The sequence below is a fragment of the Canis aureus genome, chromosome 4, assembly GCF_053574225.1.
Source record: "Canis aureus isolate CA01 chromosome 4, VMU_Caureus_v.1.0, whole genome shotgun sequence".
In the NCBI taxonomy this organism is placed as follows: Eukaryota; Metazoa; Chordata; class Mammalia; order Carnivora; family Canidae; genus Canis; species Canis aureus.
Genome location: NC_135614.1, coordinates 16,959,246 through 16,975,659, shown reverse-complemented (window position 1 = coordinate 16,975,659; position 16,414 = coordinate 16,959,246). Strand labels below are relative to the sequence as shown.

At 35.0% G+C, this 16,414-nt stretch overlaps 1 protein-coding gene across 4 annotated transcripts in view; it reads left to right on the top strand.

Annotated features, from left to right (window-relative positions):
- Positions 1–16,414, top strand: part of JMJD1C (jumonji domain containing 1C) — a 327,885-nt gene that overhangs the window by 130,815 nt on the left and 180,656 nt on the right. For all 4 annotated transcript variants that reach the window (XM_077894677.1, XM_077894675.1, XM_077894674.1 and 1 more), the window contains exon 2: positions 12,522–12,686. Coding sequence is in view for 1 of the 4 variants with exons in the window: in XM_077894678.1 (XP_077750804.1) it covers positions 12,522–12,686 (165 nt within the window). In the remaining 3 variants the exon portion in view is untranslated. The remainder of the gene's footprint in view (positions 1–12,521; positions 12,687–16,414) is intronic.

Sequence of the window (16,414 nt, the reverse complement as noted above, 5' to 3'; positions counted from 1 at the left end):
CAGAGGGAGAAGCAGGCTCCATGCCGGGAGCCCGACACAGGACTTGATCCCGGGACTCCAGGATTGTGCCCTGGGCCAAAGGCAGGTGCCAAACCGCTGAGCCACCCAGAGATCCCCGAATTTATTTTTTAATATTGAGTCTTTAAATTAATGAACAGTGTATCTGTCCATATATTGGGAACCTTTGGTTTCTTTTATTAGTGTTTTAACAATTCTCACATACACATTCTAGTATTTTGATAGATTTCTCTGTATGTTGTCTATTTTTTCTTATCTTTAAATCCTACCAACTATTTTAATTAGGACCAGGAGTGTGCATGCTCTTCCCACCCAAGACTTCCCACCTCTCTCTGGTACTTTGATTGTTGGGCTCTGGTTCTTCATCTTAGCTTCAGTCAGAGGTCATTCTTCATTGAACTAGATTATTGGCTCACCCTAATAGAATCTTTATATAATTATATATTTTGTACTTCTTTTAGGGATATAGGTATATTTAGTCAGAATATTCATATAGCCTCAAAAGTGCAGATTGTTTGGGGATTTTTTTTGAGATAAGGGATATTCTTCATGTATTTTTCTCATATTTTTCAACTCATACTTTAATCTGCAAGAGAGAACTAACCTTTATAGTTGAAGGAAGATTAAGGCTTTAAATGGTAACCATGTTATCATGGCTCAAAACACATGACTCCAAAAGAGTTATAATAATGAATTCAGTTCCCTACCACTTGAGACCAAGCCAATTTTGTTTTTCATTCCTTATTTTCTAAATTGGATCAGTACCATTAACTGACATAATTTAGTTGAGAATATACAAACGATTTCAATATAGACTACTAAATACATTGGTAGATGTGTAAGTGCATTGCAAGATGATAGAAAAAGAGACTTCTGGCTTAGTTCAAGTGATAGAATATTGTTTTTGAGAAGCAGACTTCTGAAATGCTTTTTAAAGCAAGGAAGTTCAGAAACCTGATAAAGGACTATGTAAGGTTCAGGTGAGTTGAAAAAGAGGTATGATTGCAAGTACTGAGTGGTATCCTTAATCAGTATTTGCTGAATGAATGAATGGTTGGTAGACATTGAAAATGGAATACTCAAGGTCAATGTGAAATGAGGGACAGAAGGAAATAATAGATTTTTTTAAAAAAGATTTTATTTTTTTATTCATGAGAGAGGCAGAGACATAAAGAGAGGGAGGGAGAAGCAGGCTCCCTGCCTGCTGCCGGACTCAATCCCTGGACTCTGGGATCATGCTCTTAGCCAAAGGCATACACTCAACCACTGAGCGACCCAGGCATCCTAGAAATAATAGATTGTTAAAGATTTCTGTTGGGGCACCTGGGTGGCTCACTGGTTAAGTGCCCAACTCTTGATTTCAGCTCAGGTCATGATCTCAGGTTGTGAGATCAGTCCCATGTTGGGCTCTGCACTGGACATGGAGCCTGCTTAAGATTCTCTCTCTCCCTGTCCCTCTCCCTCTCCCTCTCTAAAATAAAAGAAAAAGAAAAAGAAAAGATTTCTGATATGGAGTAGTTCTGGAAGATGACAAGGTCTGGAGAGATGGAGTATAAACGAGGTAAAAATTCACTGTGGTTGAGAAATTTAGAAAACTTGGAGGCTAAGTTATGGTATTAAAACTGAATAACTTAATAAAGGTGAACATTCATTGTCTCTTTTTAAAACAATATTTCATCATCTCTTTATTTGATCCCTTTAACTGCTACTGATTGTAAAAGAATTTCTCAATGAAGACATCTTTGATACAGTTAAATAATTTGAGTACCAAAAAAATGGAAGTAGTTGATCACATCCCTTTCTGTGGCTCTATTCTGTCATTTGTAAGGATTAGGATATATTTGTGGGAAGATTCCATAAATCATCTATTCTGTTTCTTTCTTTTTTCTTTTTTTTAAAAGATTTTATTTATTCATGAGAGGCACAGAGAGAAAGAGAGGCAGAGGGAGAAGCAGGCTCCATGTAGGGAGTGTGACATGGGACTTGATCCCAGGTCTCCAGAATCACACCCCTGGCTGAAGGCGGCGCTAAACCGCTGAGCCACCGGGGCTGCCCTGTCCTGTTTCAAAATAATCCTGACGTGCAAAATCGCCTGAATTGTAAGGCCAAAACATTTATGACTTTCAAGTAGATTCTAGGCATTATTTTTAAATATTAGTAAGTTAAAAAAAATGAAAAAGGCCATCAGAATAAATACCTTTTTATTCCATTCAGAATTCTATTAGTACTTAATTAAATACTACTAATATATTATTAAAAGGTAGTCAAATGGTCTTTAATACTTCTATACTCTCAGCCAACTACAGTATTCAGTATCCAAATTTTTTTTTTTTTTTTTTTTATTTATGACAGTCACAGAGAGAGAGAGAGAGAGGCAGAGACACAGGCAGAGGGAGAAGCAGGCTCCATGCACTGGGAGCCCGACGTGGGATTCGATCCCCGGTCTCCAGGATCGCGCCCTGGGCCAAAGGCAGGTGCCAAACTGCTGCACCACCCAGGGATCCCAGTATCCAGATTTTTATTTGGAGAGTTATACATGGCTTTTCCTACCAACCTGAGGTCTGAAGACAGTGCCAGCATAAAGTATTATAGAAATATTGGGGAACAAACTTTCAGCCACCAAGTTCTTGAGACTTCAGTAGCACTTAAGCATTTAAGTCATCGAATATTATAATTAAAACTGGGGCAGCCCAGGTGGCTCAGCATTTTAGCACTGCCTTCAGCCCAGGGCATGATCCTGGAGACCTGGGATCGAGTCCCATGTCGGGCTCCCTGCATGGAGCCTGCTTCTCCCTCTGCCTGTGTCTCTGCCTCTCTTTCTCTCTGTTTCTCATCAATAAATAAATTTAAAAAAATAATTAAAACTAACATTCTTTATTGTACTAGAATATATGCTGTCTGAATAAAGACACATACTAAGGTTGAGCACCCATTTGAGGTGTAGGTATTTTATTTTTTCTATTTTTCTAAGAAACTTGAGATTCCAACTTTCTCTCTCTCTCTCTCTCTTTTTTTTCTCTCTCTTTTTTAATTGAAAACGGGCCTACCATTTTTGTCAAGCATTTCAGACCATTCATTCCTATCACATGCTTTGCTGATTTTCTACTTGTTCAGGGATAATAGGTGTGACTCCAAAGGGCCCATTGCAAAGCCATTGTTATATGTTTCACCCATATATGCTATGTACCAAGACGCAGTTATCACACAATTATCACAGGTCCTTGGTGCTTAGCTAGGGAAGATCATGTGGACTTTCTGACACCTCACTTTCTTTGATCTTCAGTTGAATCTGAAACCATTCAAATTTCCTGTGCTTCCAAATTGTCTTTCACATGTTTTTGGGAATAGAGAGAGAGAGAGAGAGAGAGAGTGTGTGTGTGTGTGTGTGTATTGTGTAAACAGAGAGTATAACCTATGGAAGAAAGATCAAAATGTGGAGGACACCTTTGCTTACTTGACCTAGCTTTAGATTCTCTACCTATTATGGCTAGAAAATCCATTGCTGGATCTGTATTAAAATGTAAAGACAATTTATTGTACTTTTGGAGCCTTCCATACTAACTTTTGGCTTCAAGAACAAGGCAATAAATTTATAATTCTCCCTCTTTCCCCATCAAGAGTACTGAGGCTATAGTTAGGTTTTATTATGAATAATGTTGAATCTTAATGGTTTATCTGTACCTTGCATCCCCTGGATTCTTCAAGGATGTTGTATTAGTTCCTTATTGCATGTAGTTGTGCATTATGAAAGGCACTGAACTGCATAGAGTCCCTGCTCTGAAGTTATTTTCCATCCTCAGTTCTTTCTCTTAATGTATGAACTGATTATATACCTTCTTGTGACACTAAAATCTGATTTTGACACAAGTAACTTGCTTTCTGATTATTTTAAATGAACGTATTACATGCAATATCAGCCCATTTTCAAAAAAATAATAAACTGTATTTTTAAAAAATAATAGCCTTTATTTTTTTAGAATGGTTTTAAGTTCACAGCAGAATTGAGTGGAAAGTACAGTTTCTGTATACCTCATCATGCTTAAACCCCTTACAGTTTTCCCTAATTATTAACTTCTTACAACTGATGAGACAATATTTATGTGTTGTTATTAACTAAAGTCCATAATTTACATTACAGTTCACTCTTTGTGTTGTATAATTCTATGGGTTTTGACAAATGTGTCATTGATCAGCCATTATAGTATCATATACAGTGTTATATTGTCCAAAAAAATGCCCTGTGTTCCAAATATATGCCCTCATCCACCAGCAAACAATTGACAGCTATTGATCTTTTTGTTGTCCCTTTAATTATGCCTTTTGCAGAACTTCATATGGTTGGATTCATATAGCATATTGCCTTTTCAGAATAACTTCTTTAACTTAGCAGTTTGTATTCTTATGCATTCAGGTCTTCATGGCTTGATAGTCTTGAGAATCCATTTCTTTCTATTGCTGAGTAATATTTATTGTATGAATGTATCACAACTTGTTTATTCACCTGTTGAAAGACATTATTCTAGAATCTGTAAGTATTATGGCAGATATTTTACTTTCCTGGTTGTGAATTTCTTAAAGCTCAACCTGTAATGGAAACTATACTTTCAAATTCTGTATCTAGTGTAATTGAATGGTATGTATTATAATATGCACATTCATTTTTTAAAGTAAAATGTGAGCAGATATATTTCACAAATAAATTTTTAAGTCCGTTATCTTTTACTAAGTATAAGTTTTTCCTTAGAAACAATGTTTTAAACATTGCTTATGTTCTCTAGACAACCAGCATAAAATACATTGATCCCACAGAATAAGTGAAGTATAATACTAAAACTACATGTTGTAATATAATTGTAAAATATTATTCACTATTTTATTCTTATACACCTATAATGTTTCATTGGAATTATATATTCTAACTTAAATGGATGATTTCAGGAATACTTCTTTTCCTGTCATTCCTCTCCTCTCCTTGTCTATCTTCTTTTAAGAAGGAAGGAACAAAGTCTCTTGTAGCTAGGACAGAAATATCTAAAAGGAATGACTAGATCCAAAGTCAGTAGCAATAATAGTTATAGAAAAGATTTGTCGGTTGGGTGATTGAAAGTACATTTTCAAAACTGTGGAGCTCTAGCACTGAGTTTAAGAGGCTAATAAGCAACTGCTAGGGAAAGGAAATCAAAAGCTAATACATACTTAGAAGATGATTGATATTCATGTTGTCTCCTAAGATTTCCAACCTACTTTAAAAATTACTCCTAGGAATTGGAATTATATATACGTTTATGGGAGCTTCTGTATTTGACCTCTTTTCTATAAAAACATTATACTTAGTATAATCTCTAATTATGCCTCAAAAGATTAAAACCAGAATTTGAGGCTTTTTCTAAATAAATTATGTTGGATATATATTAACAAGCATTTGTAATACACAGGACTTTGCGTTTAACTTGGATTTTTCTTCCTTATATTTTTCAATTGCTGTCCCTCTCCTTTAAACTCTCTAGTTACATCCTTGTATCTTCAGACTTGTAAACTATTCTTAGGTACCCTTTTTTTCTTAATCTATAGGGGCACCTGGGTGGCTCAACAGTTGAGTGTCTGCTTTGGCTCAGGGCGTGATCCTGGGATCCAGTTCCACATTGGGCTCCCAGTGGGAAGCCTGTTTCTTTCTCTGCCTTTGTCTCTGCCTCTCGCTGTGTTTCTCGTGAATAAATAAAATCTTAACCAATAGAAAAGCTTTCTTCATTGATTTACTCCCAAGCTTTAAAAGCATTCTCAGAATTTGAGTTCCTGGAAGGCTTTTTCCTTCTTGTTTGATCAAGCTGTTTCTCTCTTTCACTTTTTCAAATGTCCAGAAATTACTGTTCTGTCAGGCAACCTGATGTTAAAAAACTGAACTGATGGTTTTCCTCCTCCTGAGCTATTCAGCAGTTCTTAGGTTTTTCAGTGTGCTACTAAAAAAACAGAGAACTAAACTAGGTGTTTTCATTTGTGTATCATTATTGACATAATTGTCTAAAAGCTATTAAGTTGCTTAACTTTCCTATGCCTTATTTTTCTTTTCTGTAAAACCTTGCCAGGGGACACCTTGGTGGCTCAGCGGTTAAGCCCATCTGCCTTTGGCTCAGGGCATGATCCTGGAGTCCCGGGATGAGTCTGGCATCGCCCTCACCGCATGGAGCCTGCTTCCCCTCTGCCTGTGTCTCTGCCTCTCTCCCTCTGTGTCTCTCATGAATAAGTAAATACAATCTTTAAAAAACCAAACAAAAACCAAAAACCTTGCCAAACACAGTGTAAATGCTCAAATTTTAATTGCTGCTGTTATTATGGACCCAATATTTCAGGTTATGAAATCCTAACCCCCATTGTGATGTATCTGGGAAGGGTGTTTTGGGGGAGATTATTGTCCCTGCTGAGTGGAGAACCCAACATGGGGTTCAGCTTCACTACCCGAAGATCATGACTTGAGCTGAAACCAAGAGTCAGGCACTTATAGGACTGTGCTATCCAGGCATCCCTTACAGTCTGTCTTTTGAGATAAGTGTGCTTTATTTTTTAGAGAAGGAGGTAAACTAACAATCTGTCATATTATATTTTTAATTTGGTAATCTGATTTTTTAAATGTATGAACTTTAGGCCGTGGTTAAAGATTCTGGTTATCAAAGCATAGGTCAGTATTTATGTTTTCAGTAAAAAAGTTTTGGACTTTACTATGTTATATTCTAAACCCCATAAATTTAATATTACATTTAAAGTTTAGTTTTGACAGATTTTATTATTTAAGGGCAAGAGTGAGCGAGCTGTGAGCTGGGGGATAGGGGCATAGAGAGAGGAAAAGAGAGAATCCAGAGCAGACTGTGCTGAGCGCAGAGCCCAACTTGGGCTCTATCTCAGGACCCTGAAATCACAATCTGAGCTAAAATCAAGAGTCAGACACTCAACCCATCCAATCAACCAGGCGCTTACACTCCCACATTTAGAATTTTTTCAGTATTTGGGCAGAGATGACCAAGTTTTAAGCTCCCCACCCCATTGGTTATCACAAAATTATTATTTTTATTTATTTTTATTTTTTTTAACAAAATTATTTTTTAAAAAAGATTTTGTTTATTTATGAGAGGCACAGAGAGGGGGGAGGGGCGGAGACACAGGCAGAGGGAAAACTAGTCGTCAGGCTCGGAGCCTGACGTGGGACAGGATCCTGGGTCTCCAGGATCAGGCCCCGGACTGAAGGTGGCGCTAAACCGCTGAGCCACCGGGGCTGCCCTCACAAAATTATTTATATAGATTTATATAGATAGGTAAATCTTGTGGAAAAACTAGTCCATTCCCCCCACCCCACCAATACTGCTATTTTTATAGAGAAATATTCTATTAGGTATCTCATAATAGGAGATTTTATGGACATATATATTGGGGAAGATCTCATGGTATAAACTCTCTTAATCACAGTAAACATTGGCATCATTAAAAACCTTGAGAAGACCTCCGATAAAGTTAGACATTTGTAACTTATTAGTTTATGATTGTTCATAACTTATTTGGCTTCCCTAATGCTTATTTATATATAAAGAAATGACAATTCTATAATGTATAGTTTGAGGAATGTTAATATAGTCTAATGTTTTATTTTTAACACAAAAAGTTCTTTAGAGGCTAAATGGTTTTAGCCCATGGTTCCTTGTTGGTTTTGACAGAACCAAACCTAGCAGCTCTTCACCGTTCTCCACATGACATCATGCAGATCACTCTTACTTTTAGAGTGCTTTTAGATAAATTTGTTTTTATCACTTGATTTTACAGTGGCAATAATTATGTAATTTTAATTTTCTTTATAAATATCAGTGAAAATAGTATATTGTGAGAGAATATAAGTTTTCTTAGTTACTAGTCACTGTTTTATTTCATAGTTCTAGGAAAATAAGGGATTCTCCTAGGAGCTTTCAAACATTTTTTGATAATTATTAATGAATTTTAACTCCAAAAACATCCATCATACTAAGCTGAAATATTTTTTTTCAAATTGGTATATTAGTATATTTTTATATAGCTGATATTTTTACTATTCCCATATTATTTTTCCCCAATTAACTGTATAACATTTGCAGACAAAGATTGTGACTTCTTGAGAAGTCCTAAAATAAAGTGACAAGGCCAAAATTATAATTTAGACAAAAATAATTATTCTTAGCTTTAATATGCTATTATTTTGGTATGTGTAAGTTGAATGTAGGTGTCCAAGTGACTAGTATCCATTTGCCACTTTCAAGCAATCAAGCTGTGTACAAGAAAAAAATACAATCTCCACATAGACGGTAATTGTGTCTGAAGAGTTTATTTTTTTAAGATTTTATTTTTATTTGAGAGAATGAGCAGGAGTTGGGAGAGAAGGAGAGGAAGAGGGAGAAGCAGATTCCCCGCTGAGCACATAAAAGCCAGTTGTGGGGCTTGGTGCAGGGCTTGATCATAGGACCCAGAGATCGTGACCTAAGCTGGAAGTCAGATACTTAACCAACTGAGCCACTAAGGTGCCCTATGTTTGAGGAGTTTAAAGGTTAGGTTAATTTTAATGGGTCACTTAACAGAAACTGCATCGTGTGATAGTCTTATACTTCTTTTATGTTGCTAATGGTTCCTCTGGCAGTCTGACAGGACCCAGTGCCTGCTCTTAGGCATATATAAAACAGAATTGGTGCATGTTGAGACCTGTTGTAAAAGACATGTATTAAAAGAAATATGTGAGGTTTTTAATTACCTAGAGACCAGTTCTTCGAAATCACTGTTTTGTAACTTGGGCTAACAAAAGTATTTACCACATGTTCACTATGAAATTATTAATTATTTTTAATGGTTATTTTGCTGAGCTTTTTTCTCACATATTCACTCTTATGGTAATCACACTATCCATAGCCGTTAACTCTTGATCTAATATCTCTCATTTCTGAATTCCCACTGTTCATAATGATAGGCTCTAATATGCAATCAGAAGTGTTTATTGAGTGAAATTTTCTTTTTTCCTACAGAATTTTGAAGGTAGTGATTAATTCGTAAATGAAGCAACTATTTTCATGTTGAATTTAAGACCTTTTCTCCTTTTTTAAAAATTTTTTTGCAAATTAGTCATTTATTTATACTTGTATATGTTTTACATGGTGCTGGGTAGTCAAAAACATTTGCTGAGCACTTTAGTTAGGCACCATGCCAGACACTAGATATGCAAAAAATAAAAAACAAAAAAACAAAACAAGACGAAGGCATACTAATTATTGCCCTCAAGGATCTTGTATCCTTAGTTACTAAGGGGGAAATAGAAGGACCCAGTAGAGGTGAATGAGGTGGGAGTCCATATAAAGTAATATAAAATTAAACAGCCAGGTAAGTGTGTGTGTGTATAGTGTTTTTGTCAGGTTTGCAGATAGATGGAAGGAAACTATGCCTCAAACCTCACCTCACATACATACTAGTACATCATAAGGCTAGATTAGTTACTCATTCAGTTAGCCAATATACAAAATCTTAACCTGTATTGGTATAGATAATCCAATTTGGGCACTAAGCATCCCTGCATATTCTTGCTAGATACACCAAACATGGAAAACCCTGACCACTCTTTACCTGGGCCATTTCCCAGAGTTGTGTTTGTAGTGAGCAACAGTGGAGATTGAAGTAATAACTTCCTCCAAATAGCAGGCTTGTTCTATTATAAAAGCCCCCCCGCCTTCCTTCCCCCCCCTCCGGGGTGGGGGGGCAAGATCAGTGTTCCTCTCCTATGACAACTCTATGTGCACAAGTGTTCATCTTTGGGCTATTGGCATCCTTTTCATGGGTCTTGGGAGGCATGAGGCCAGCACAAACAATAAACTTTTACTTTGCTTTAATGTAACCTTTGCTCTAAGTAATAAAGTCCTAGGAGTCTCATGTCTTTTGCCAGAATCCATGAAACAGTAACAGGCTAGCTTATTTTAGTGTCTATCTATCTTATCTATTGACATTCAAACCCTTCACTGGTTTGATAATGTGAAGGTAAGTTGGCTATATAGCAAAGGAAAAGAATTTCATTTCCTTTGTTCCCAGGGTCCTAGTAGATTTCTAAAACTGTCAGTGACACTGTCCATGCCAGATAAACCACGAGTTTAGAAAGTTCACTTCATGCTGGAAACTTTAATTTTATTATCAAGGACTTTGCATTTGGAAGAATTTAATTGCATTAATGCCCTTTAGGGTAGGGAAATGTTTAAAACCTTGGCTTCTTAGGTTCTTGACTGAAATGTTTTGTCACTAAGACCACATATTATTGTCCATGAGGGGAAAGCAAAGATAGCACTTAGGTTTTCATGAGCATTTTCTATTACAGATTTTATTTACTTATTCATGAGAGACACAGAGAGAGGCAGAGACAGGAGAAGCAGGCTCCATGCAAGGAGCCCGATATGGGACTCGATCTCAGATCCCAGGATCACTCCCTGAACCATAGGCAGACACTAAACCTCTGAGCCACCCAGGTGTCCCATTGTGAGCATTTTCTGCTTCAGTTTTCTGTAGTTTTCAAAAGTCCATTTATAACTCAGTTTAGTAATACTCTTACAAAAGATTTCAACTGATAGAGAAATTGGTATAGTTGAAACTGCATTATCATCAGGTAGACCTCAGCTCAAACCCTTAGGATGCATTTTTAGAAGAAGCCGAGTGAGCCATAGGTAGACACTCAACCTCTGAGCCACCCAGGTGTCCCATTGTGAGCATTTTCTGCTTCAGTTTTCTGTAGTTTTCAAAAGTCCATTTATAACTCAGTTTAGTAATACTCTTACAAAAGATTTCAACTGATAGAGAAATTGGTATAGTTGAAACTGCATTAACATCAGGTAGACCTCAGCTCAAACTCTTAGGATGCATTTTTAGAAGCCAACAGTTTTGTTGGCTCCCTTCCTTGACTTGGGCTCCTGCTCTAACTTGGCATAGATAACTAGGAATAGATGTTAACTTTTTGAACAGTGTATTCTTCTTTAGTGTATCTAACTAACTTCCACAAATACCTCAGAACCAAACATAATACCAGTTTGTGTCCATATTTAAAAGTCCGTGATTGCAAGAATCAGGACATACTTAATATTTATTAAATACTTCACATGTAAGCAGCACTGTACTGGATACTGTAACAGCTTTACTGTCAGTGACTTTGCAGCCATAATATAGAAATATTATATATGAAAAGTATTAGGCAGAATTTGATTATATACTAATATAAACTATACGAAAAATAACTGCTTTAGGAGTTCAAAGGTAAATTTGAGTGGAGTGGGGGTTATAAACATTCTGGAAGAACTTGGGTGAAGTCGTAAGAGCAAACAGGATTTAAATGAGGAGAAAGTGAAACACTTCAGATGTAAGGGAGCACTAGATACGTAGAAGAAAAAAATACCTCCAACAAAACTCATAATGTAGTAGGGAAAACAGCTCTGTGTGGAAATGATCTTAGGTTGTGAATGAAAAAGGATAAGAGTGGGAGAAGAAGGTGTTGAATGAATGGATGTAAGAGAGTCAGCTTTGGTTTTCCAAATATTACCATCCTTGTTTCTATTTTAGAGGAAAAGCTTTCAGGCTTTCACATTGAGTATGCTGTTAGTTGCGGAGTGTTGTTTTTTCCTTTCATTCCTACTTGGAGTTTTTTTTTATCATGCAAAATGTTGAGATTGTCAAATGCTTTTTCTCTGCCAAGCAAGATGATCATGTAATATATTTCCTCCATTCTATAAATGTGGTATATTGCACGGTCATATGTTGAACCATCCTTGAATTGCCACCTGTCTTTGTAAGTAAAGTTTTATTGGAACAAAGCCAGACCCTATGGTTTACATATTAATATTACCTCTGGCTGCTTTTATACTATAAAATCAGAGGTAAGCATGTATGATAGATATCATATAGTTTGCAAAGCCTAAAATATTTAAATATTTCCCAACTTCCGCTCCTATAGTCATCAGTATTCACTTAGTCTTTAGTATGTGTTTAGTAGATACCAGCCAGTCTGTACTAACATTATGTAATTTGCTTTTCTTTAATAAATGTGTGCTTTATCTTCTTGACATACAATAAGTAGGGAGTTCTAATGTGATTAATGAGAAAGTTAGTTAAATCATACTAACTTCATTTAAAGAGAAATGTTAATTCAAAGAATGTATTTGGTAATGTCTTTTTCTAATTCAATTTTCATGGATTATATTTTAAAATACACTTTTTGGGGGCACCTAGGTGGTGCAGTTGGTTAAGGGTCTGTTGGTTTTGGCTCAGGTCATGATCTCAGTGTAGGAGATCAAGCCTTGTGTGGGACTCCACACTCAGCTCAGAGTCTGCTTGAGACTTCTCTCTCTCCCTCTCCCTCTTTCTCTGCCTTTCCCCCTCAGCTCTCACTCTCTAAAATAAATAAATAAATCTTTAAAAAATATATATATATATATCATATTCTATATCGCTCATGGAATATTATGTATTCTTTTCTATAGGTGTATGTGGAATTTGATGACCTTGAATGGGATAAACGAGAGTGGGTTAAAGTATATGAAGATTTTTCAACTTTCTTGGTGGAATACCACTTAATCTGGGCCAGAAGAGTCGACCCTAGCCAGACTCAGGGATCAAAGAACAAACAAATTCAGTGGCCTGCATTGGTAAGATCTGTTCCTGTTTAATGAAACATTTCAGTTGTTTGTTTTAAAAGAACAAAAACTGAATATTAGTTCAGATTTATCTTGGTGATCATAGGTTACTCCTGAAGAGTCTCTGAGGTATCTGGCAGAAATATAAGAATACGGCTTTTATTTTCTTAAACAACTTCTTGTTAGTACTATTTTAGCATATTTACTCTACAACTAATTTATCCAGTTAGGAGAAACATAAATTAGATTAATGGTTATTAACAAATAATTGACTGGTTTGTATGTAATGTGGCACAGTTTTACAAGATTGAGACTTTGTAGTAGACGATAAGAGGGTATATTTTATAAAGCATTCATTAGCATGTAATTTTTCTTGGTTTGTTAAATTTAATAAAAATTGAATTCATTGTGGATGATAGCAGGTATTTAGTGTGAAATTATATATTTGCATAATAGGTAAGATTGCTTTATATCAGAAAGTGTTCTACTTAAGAAATAAAGATTTCACAAAATTCTCTGCTACTTTGAAGGGTTTTGTAAAAGAAACATACTAAGGAAGCCTGACTGGCTCAGTTAGAAAAACATGTGATTCTTGGATTTCTGAGTCGTGAGTTCAAGCCCCACATTGGGTGTGGAGATTACTAAAAAAAACAATAAACTTAAAAAAAAAAAAAAAACCTAACTAAATAAGATAGTTCTATTAGGAAGAAATCCCTATATGTTTAACAACTGTGCTATATGTGTTTGAATGAAATAATTTTCTTACATTGATATCAAAGAAATAATTTTCTTACATTGATATCAAAGAAATATTTATATTTGGTATAAATACCTAAAAAGGGTGAGTAACTTTCAGATTTTTTTTAACACAAATTAACTATTGACAAGGATAGTTTTTATTGTTAATAATTATAGTGCCTATCCATTTTCTCTTTTAGTGAGTTGGACCTTTGAAAGTCTGAGGAGATAGTGGTTAAAAAGAAAATGCAGGGAGGGGAAGAGAGAATGCAGTGAACTAATATTTTAAAAGAAAATACATATAATATCAAAAGATGGAAGATGATATCCATAAACTATAGTTTTGGCAAGATATGTTACTGCTCTAGCAAAATAAGTTAATTTTATCTAGGATAGATTTTAAGAAATACTTGTTGAATGAATATGCTGAATTGTCAATATGAAGCCTTTAAAGCCATGACTAACATGTTTTTTATTTTATAAACTTTAACTAAAAAATTGGTTAAAATATGTGAATTTTGTATAAAAAAACCTCACAAGCAGGAAGCAGTAACAACACTAATACTCGAGAGTATGCCTCAGTATCATAGTTAAAGAATAAATAGAACTTTAGAAAACCTTTGCCTTGTTTTAGAGATAATTTTTAAAATCAAGATGAATTCCTATTAATTCATAATTAATTCATAAATTACTGATTGGGAGAAAATTTCTATAAGAAAATAGTTTAATAATTTTTGTCCATTATTTTAGAAATATATTTCTGTTGAAAACCTTTTAACCTTACAAAATATTTAATTATGTAACCTCTTTTTAAAATTCAGCTTATTTTTTCTTATACAAAGTATACATTAAAAAATTGGAAAATGCTAAATGGTATAAAGTAGAAGAATATCATCATCATTCTGTTTTCATCACCAAGGAATAGCCAACTTCTTTGACTTTTTTTAGACATATTTTCTTAGAAAGTATTTCTCTGCTTTTTTTTCCATCATAGAATTGAAGAATTTTTAAAAATGATAAAATACGTTTAACATAAAATTTTCCACTTTAATCATTTTTAAGTATAAAGTTCTGGGGCATGGAGTACACTCACATTGTTGTACAATCATCCATCTGTAGAACTTACTCCATCTTGCAGAACTGAAACTGCATACCTATTAAACAACTCCCCATTCCGTCTTTTTCCCAGCTCCTAGCAACTACCATTTTACTGTCTCTAGGCTTTTGACTACTCTGTACCTCAGTAGAAGTGGAATCATACAGTATTTTCTTTTCATGATTGGCATATTTCACTCAGCATAGTGTCTGTGAGGTTCTTTTTTATGTTGTAGCCTGTGCCACAATTTCCTTCCTTTTATAAGGCTGAATAATATTTCACTGTATGTATGTCCCACATTTTATTTATTCGTTTGTTGAGGGACCTTTATGTTGCTTCCACCTCTTGGCTATTGTGAATAATGCTGCTGTGCACAGAGGTGTACCTATATCTCATTGAGACCATGCTTTCAATTCTTTTGGAATTGCTGAAGAAATGGAATTGCTGGATTATACGGTAGTTCTATTTTTAAACCTTTTGAGTAACTGCCATACTGTTTTCTACTGCATTTCCATTGCCGAGTATTCTTGGCAGTACTTGTTGGTTTTAGTTTTTGGTAATAGCCATCCTGATTAGCACAAGATAGTAGTACCTCCTTGTGGTTTTGATTTACATTTTACTAATGATTAATGATATTGAGCATCTTTTTTGGTGCTTATATGCTATTAATTTATTTTCCTTGGAGAAATGTCTTAAGTTTTACTCATTTTTTAATCAGGTTTTTATTTGTTTAGTTCTAGCAGTTCTCTATATATTCTGTGTATTAATCCCTTATTAGATGGAATCTGCAAACATTTTCTTCAGTTCCGTGGTTGCCTTTTTACTCTGTTGACAGTGTCTTTTGTTGCACAAAGTTTTTTAATGTTCATATGGTCCAGTTTTATTTATTTTTTTGGTTACCCATGCCTTTGGTGTCATATCCAAGAAATCATTGCTAAATCCAACATCATGAGTTTTCTTATTTAGGCTTTATATGTAGGCCTTTGATCTATTTTGAGCTAATTTCTGCTTATGGTTTTAGGTGAGTGTTCAGCTTCTTCCATTTGCTTGTTGTTATCCAGTTTCCTATTACCATTTGTTGAAAAAACTTTCCTTTTTCTTTTGAATAGTGTTGGCACCTTGTGCAAGAATTATTTGACCATATATACAGGTGTTTATTTCTGGTCTCTCTATTCCATCAATCTGTATGTCTGTTTTTGTGCCAGTACCATACTGTTTTGATTACTGTAGCTTTGTAGTAAGTTTTTTTTTTTTAAGGATTTATTTATTTATTTGAGAGTGTGTGCTTGTGAGTGGGGGGAGGGTCAGACGGAAAGCAAGAATTCCAAGCAGACTCCTTGCTTAGTGCGGAGCCAGACACAGGGCTCAATATCATGACCTAAGCCAAAATCATGAGTCAGACACTCAACTATGACTGAGCGACTCAGGCACTCCATGTAACTTGTAGTAAGTTTTGAAATCAGGAAATGTGAATATTCCAACTTTGTTCTTTTTCAAGACTCTTTTGGATATTCAGTGTCCCTTGAAATTCTGTTTGAGTTTCAGGATGGACACTTTTACTTCAGCCTGAAACTGGGATTTTGATAGAGATTGCATTATAGGTTACTTTGGGTAGTATTAACATCTTAACAATAATAAGCCTTTCAATTCATGACCCCAAGATGTCTTTCCATTTATTTATGTTTTCTTTAAATTTTTTAAGCAGTGTTTTGTAGTTTTCACTGTACAAGTCTTTCACTTACTTGGTCAATTACTCAGTAATTGACTCTTTTTGATGTTATTGTAAGTGGAATCAACTTGATAATTTCATTTGAAGATTGTTCATTATTAGAGTATAGAAACACACTGATTTTTATGTGTTGATTTTATATCCTTCTGATTAGCTAACAATCATACTCACTTTTCT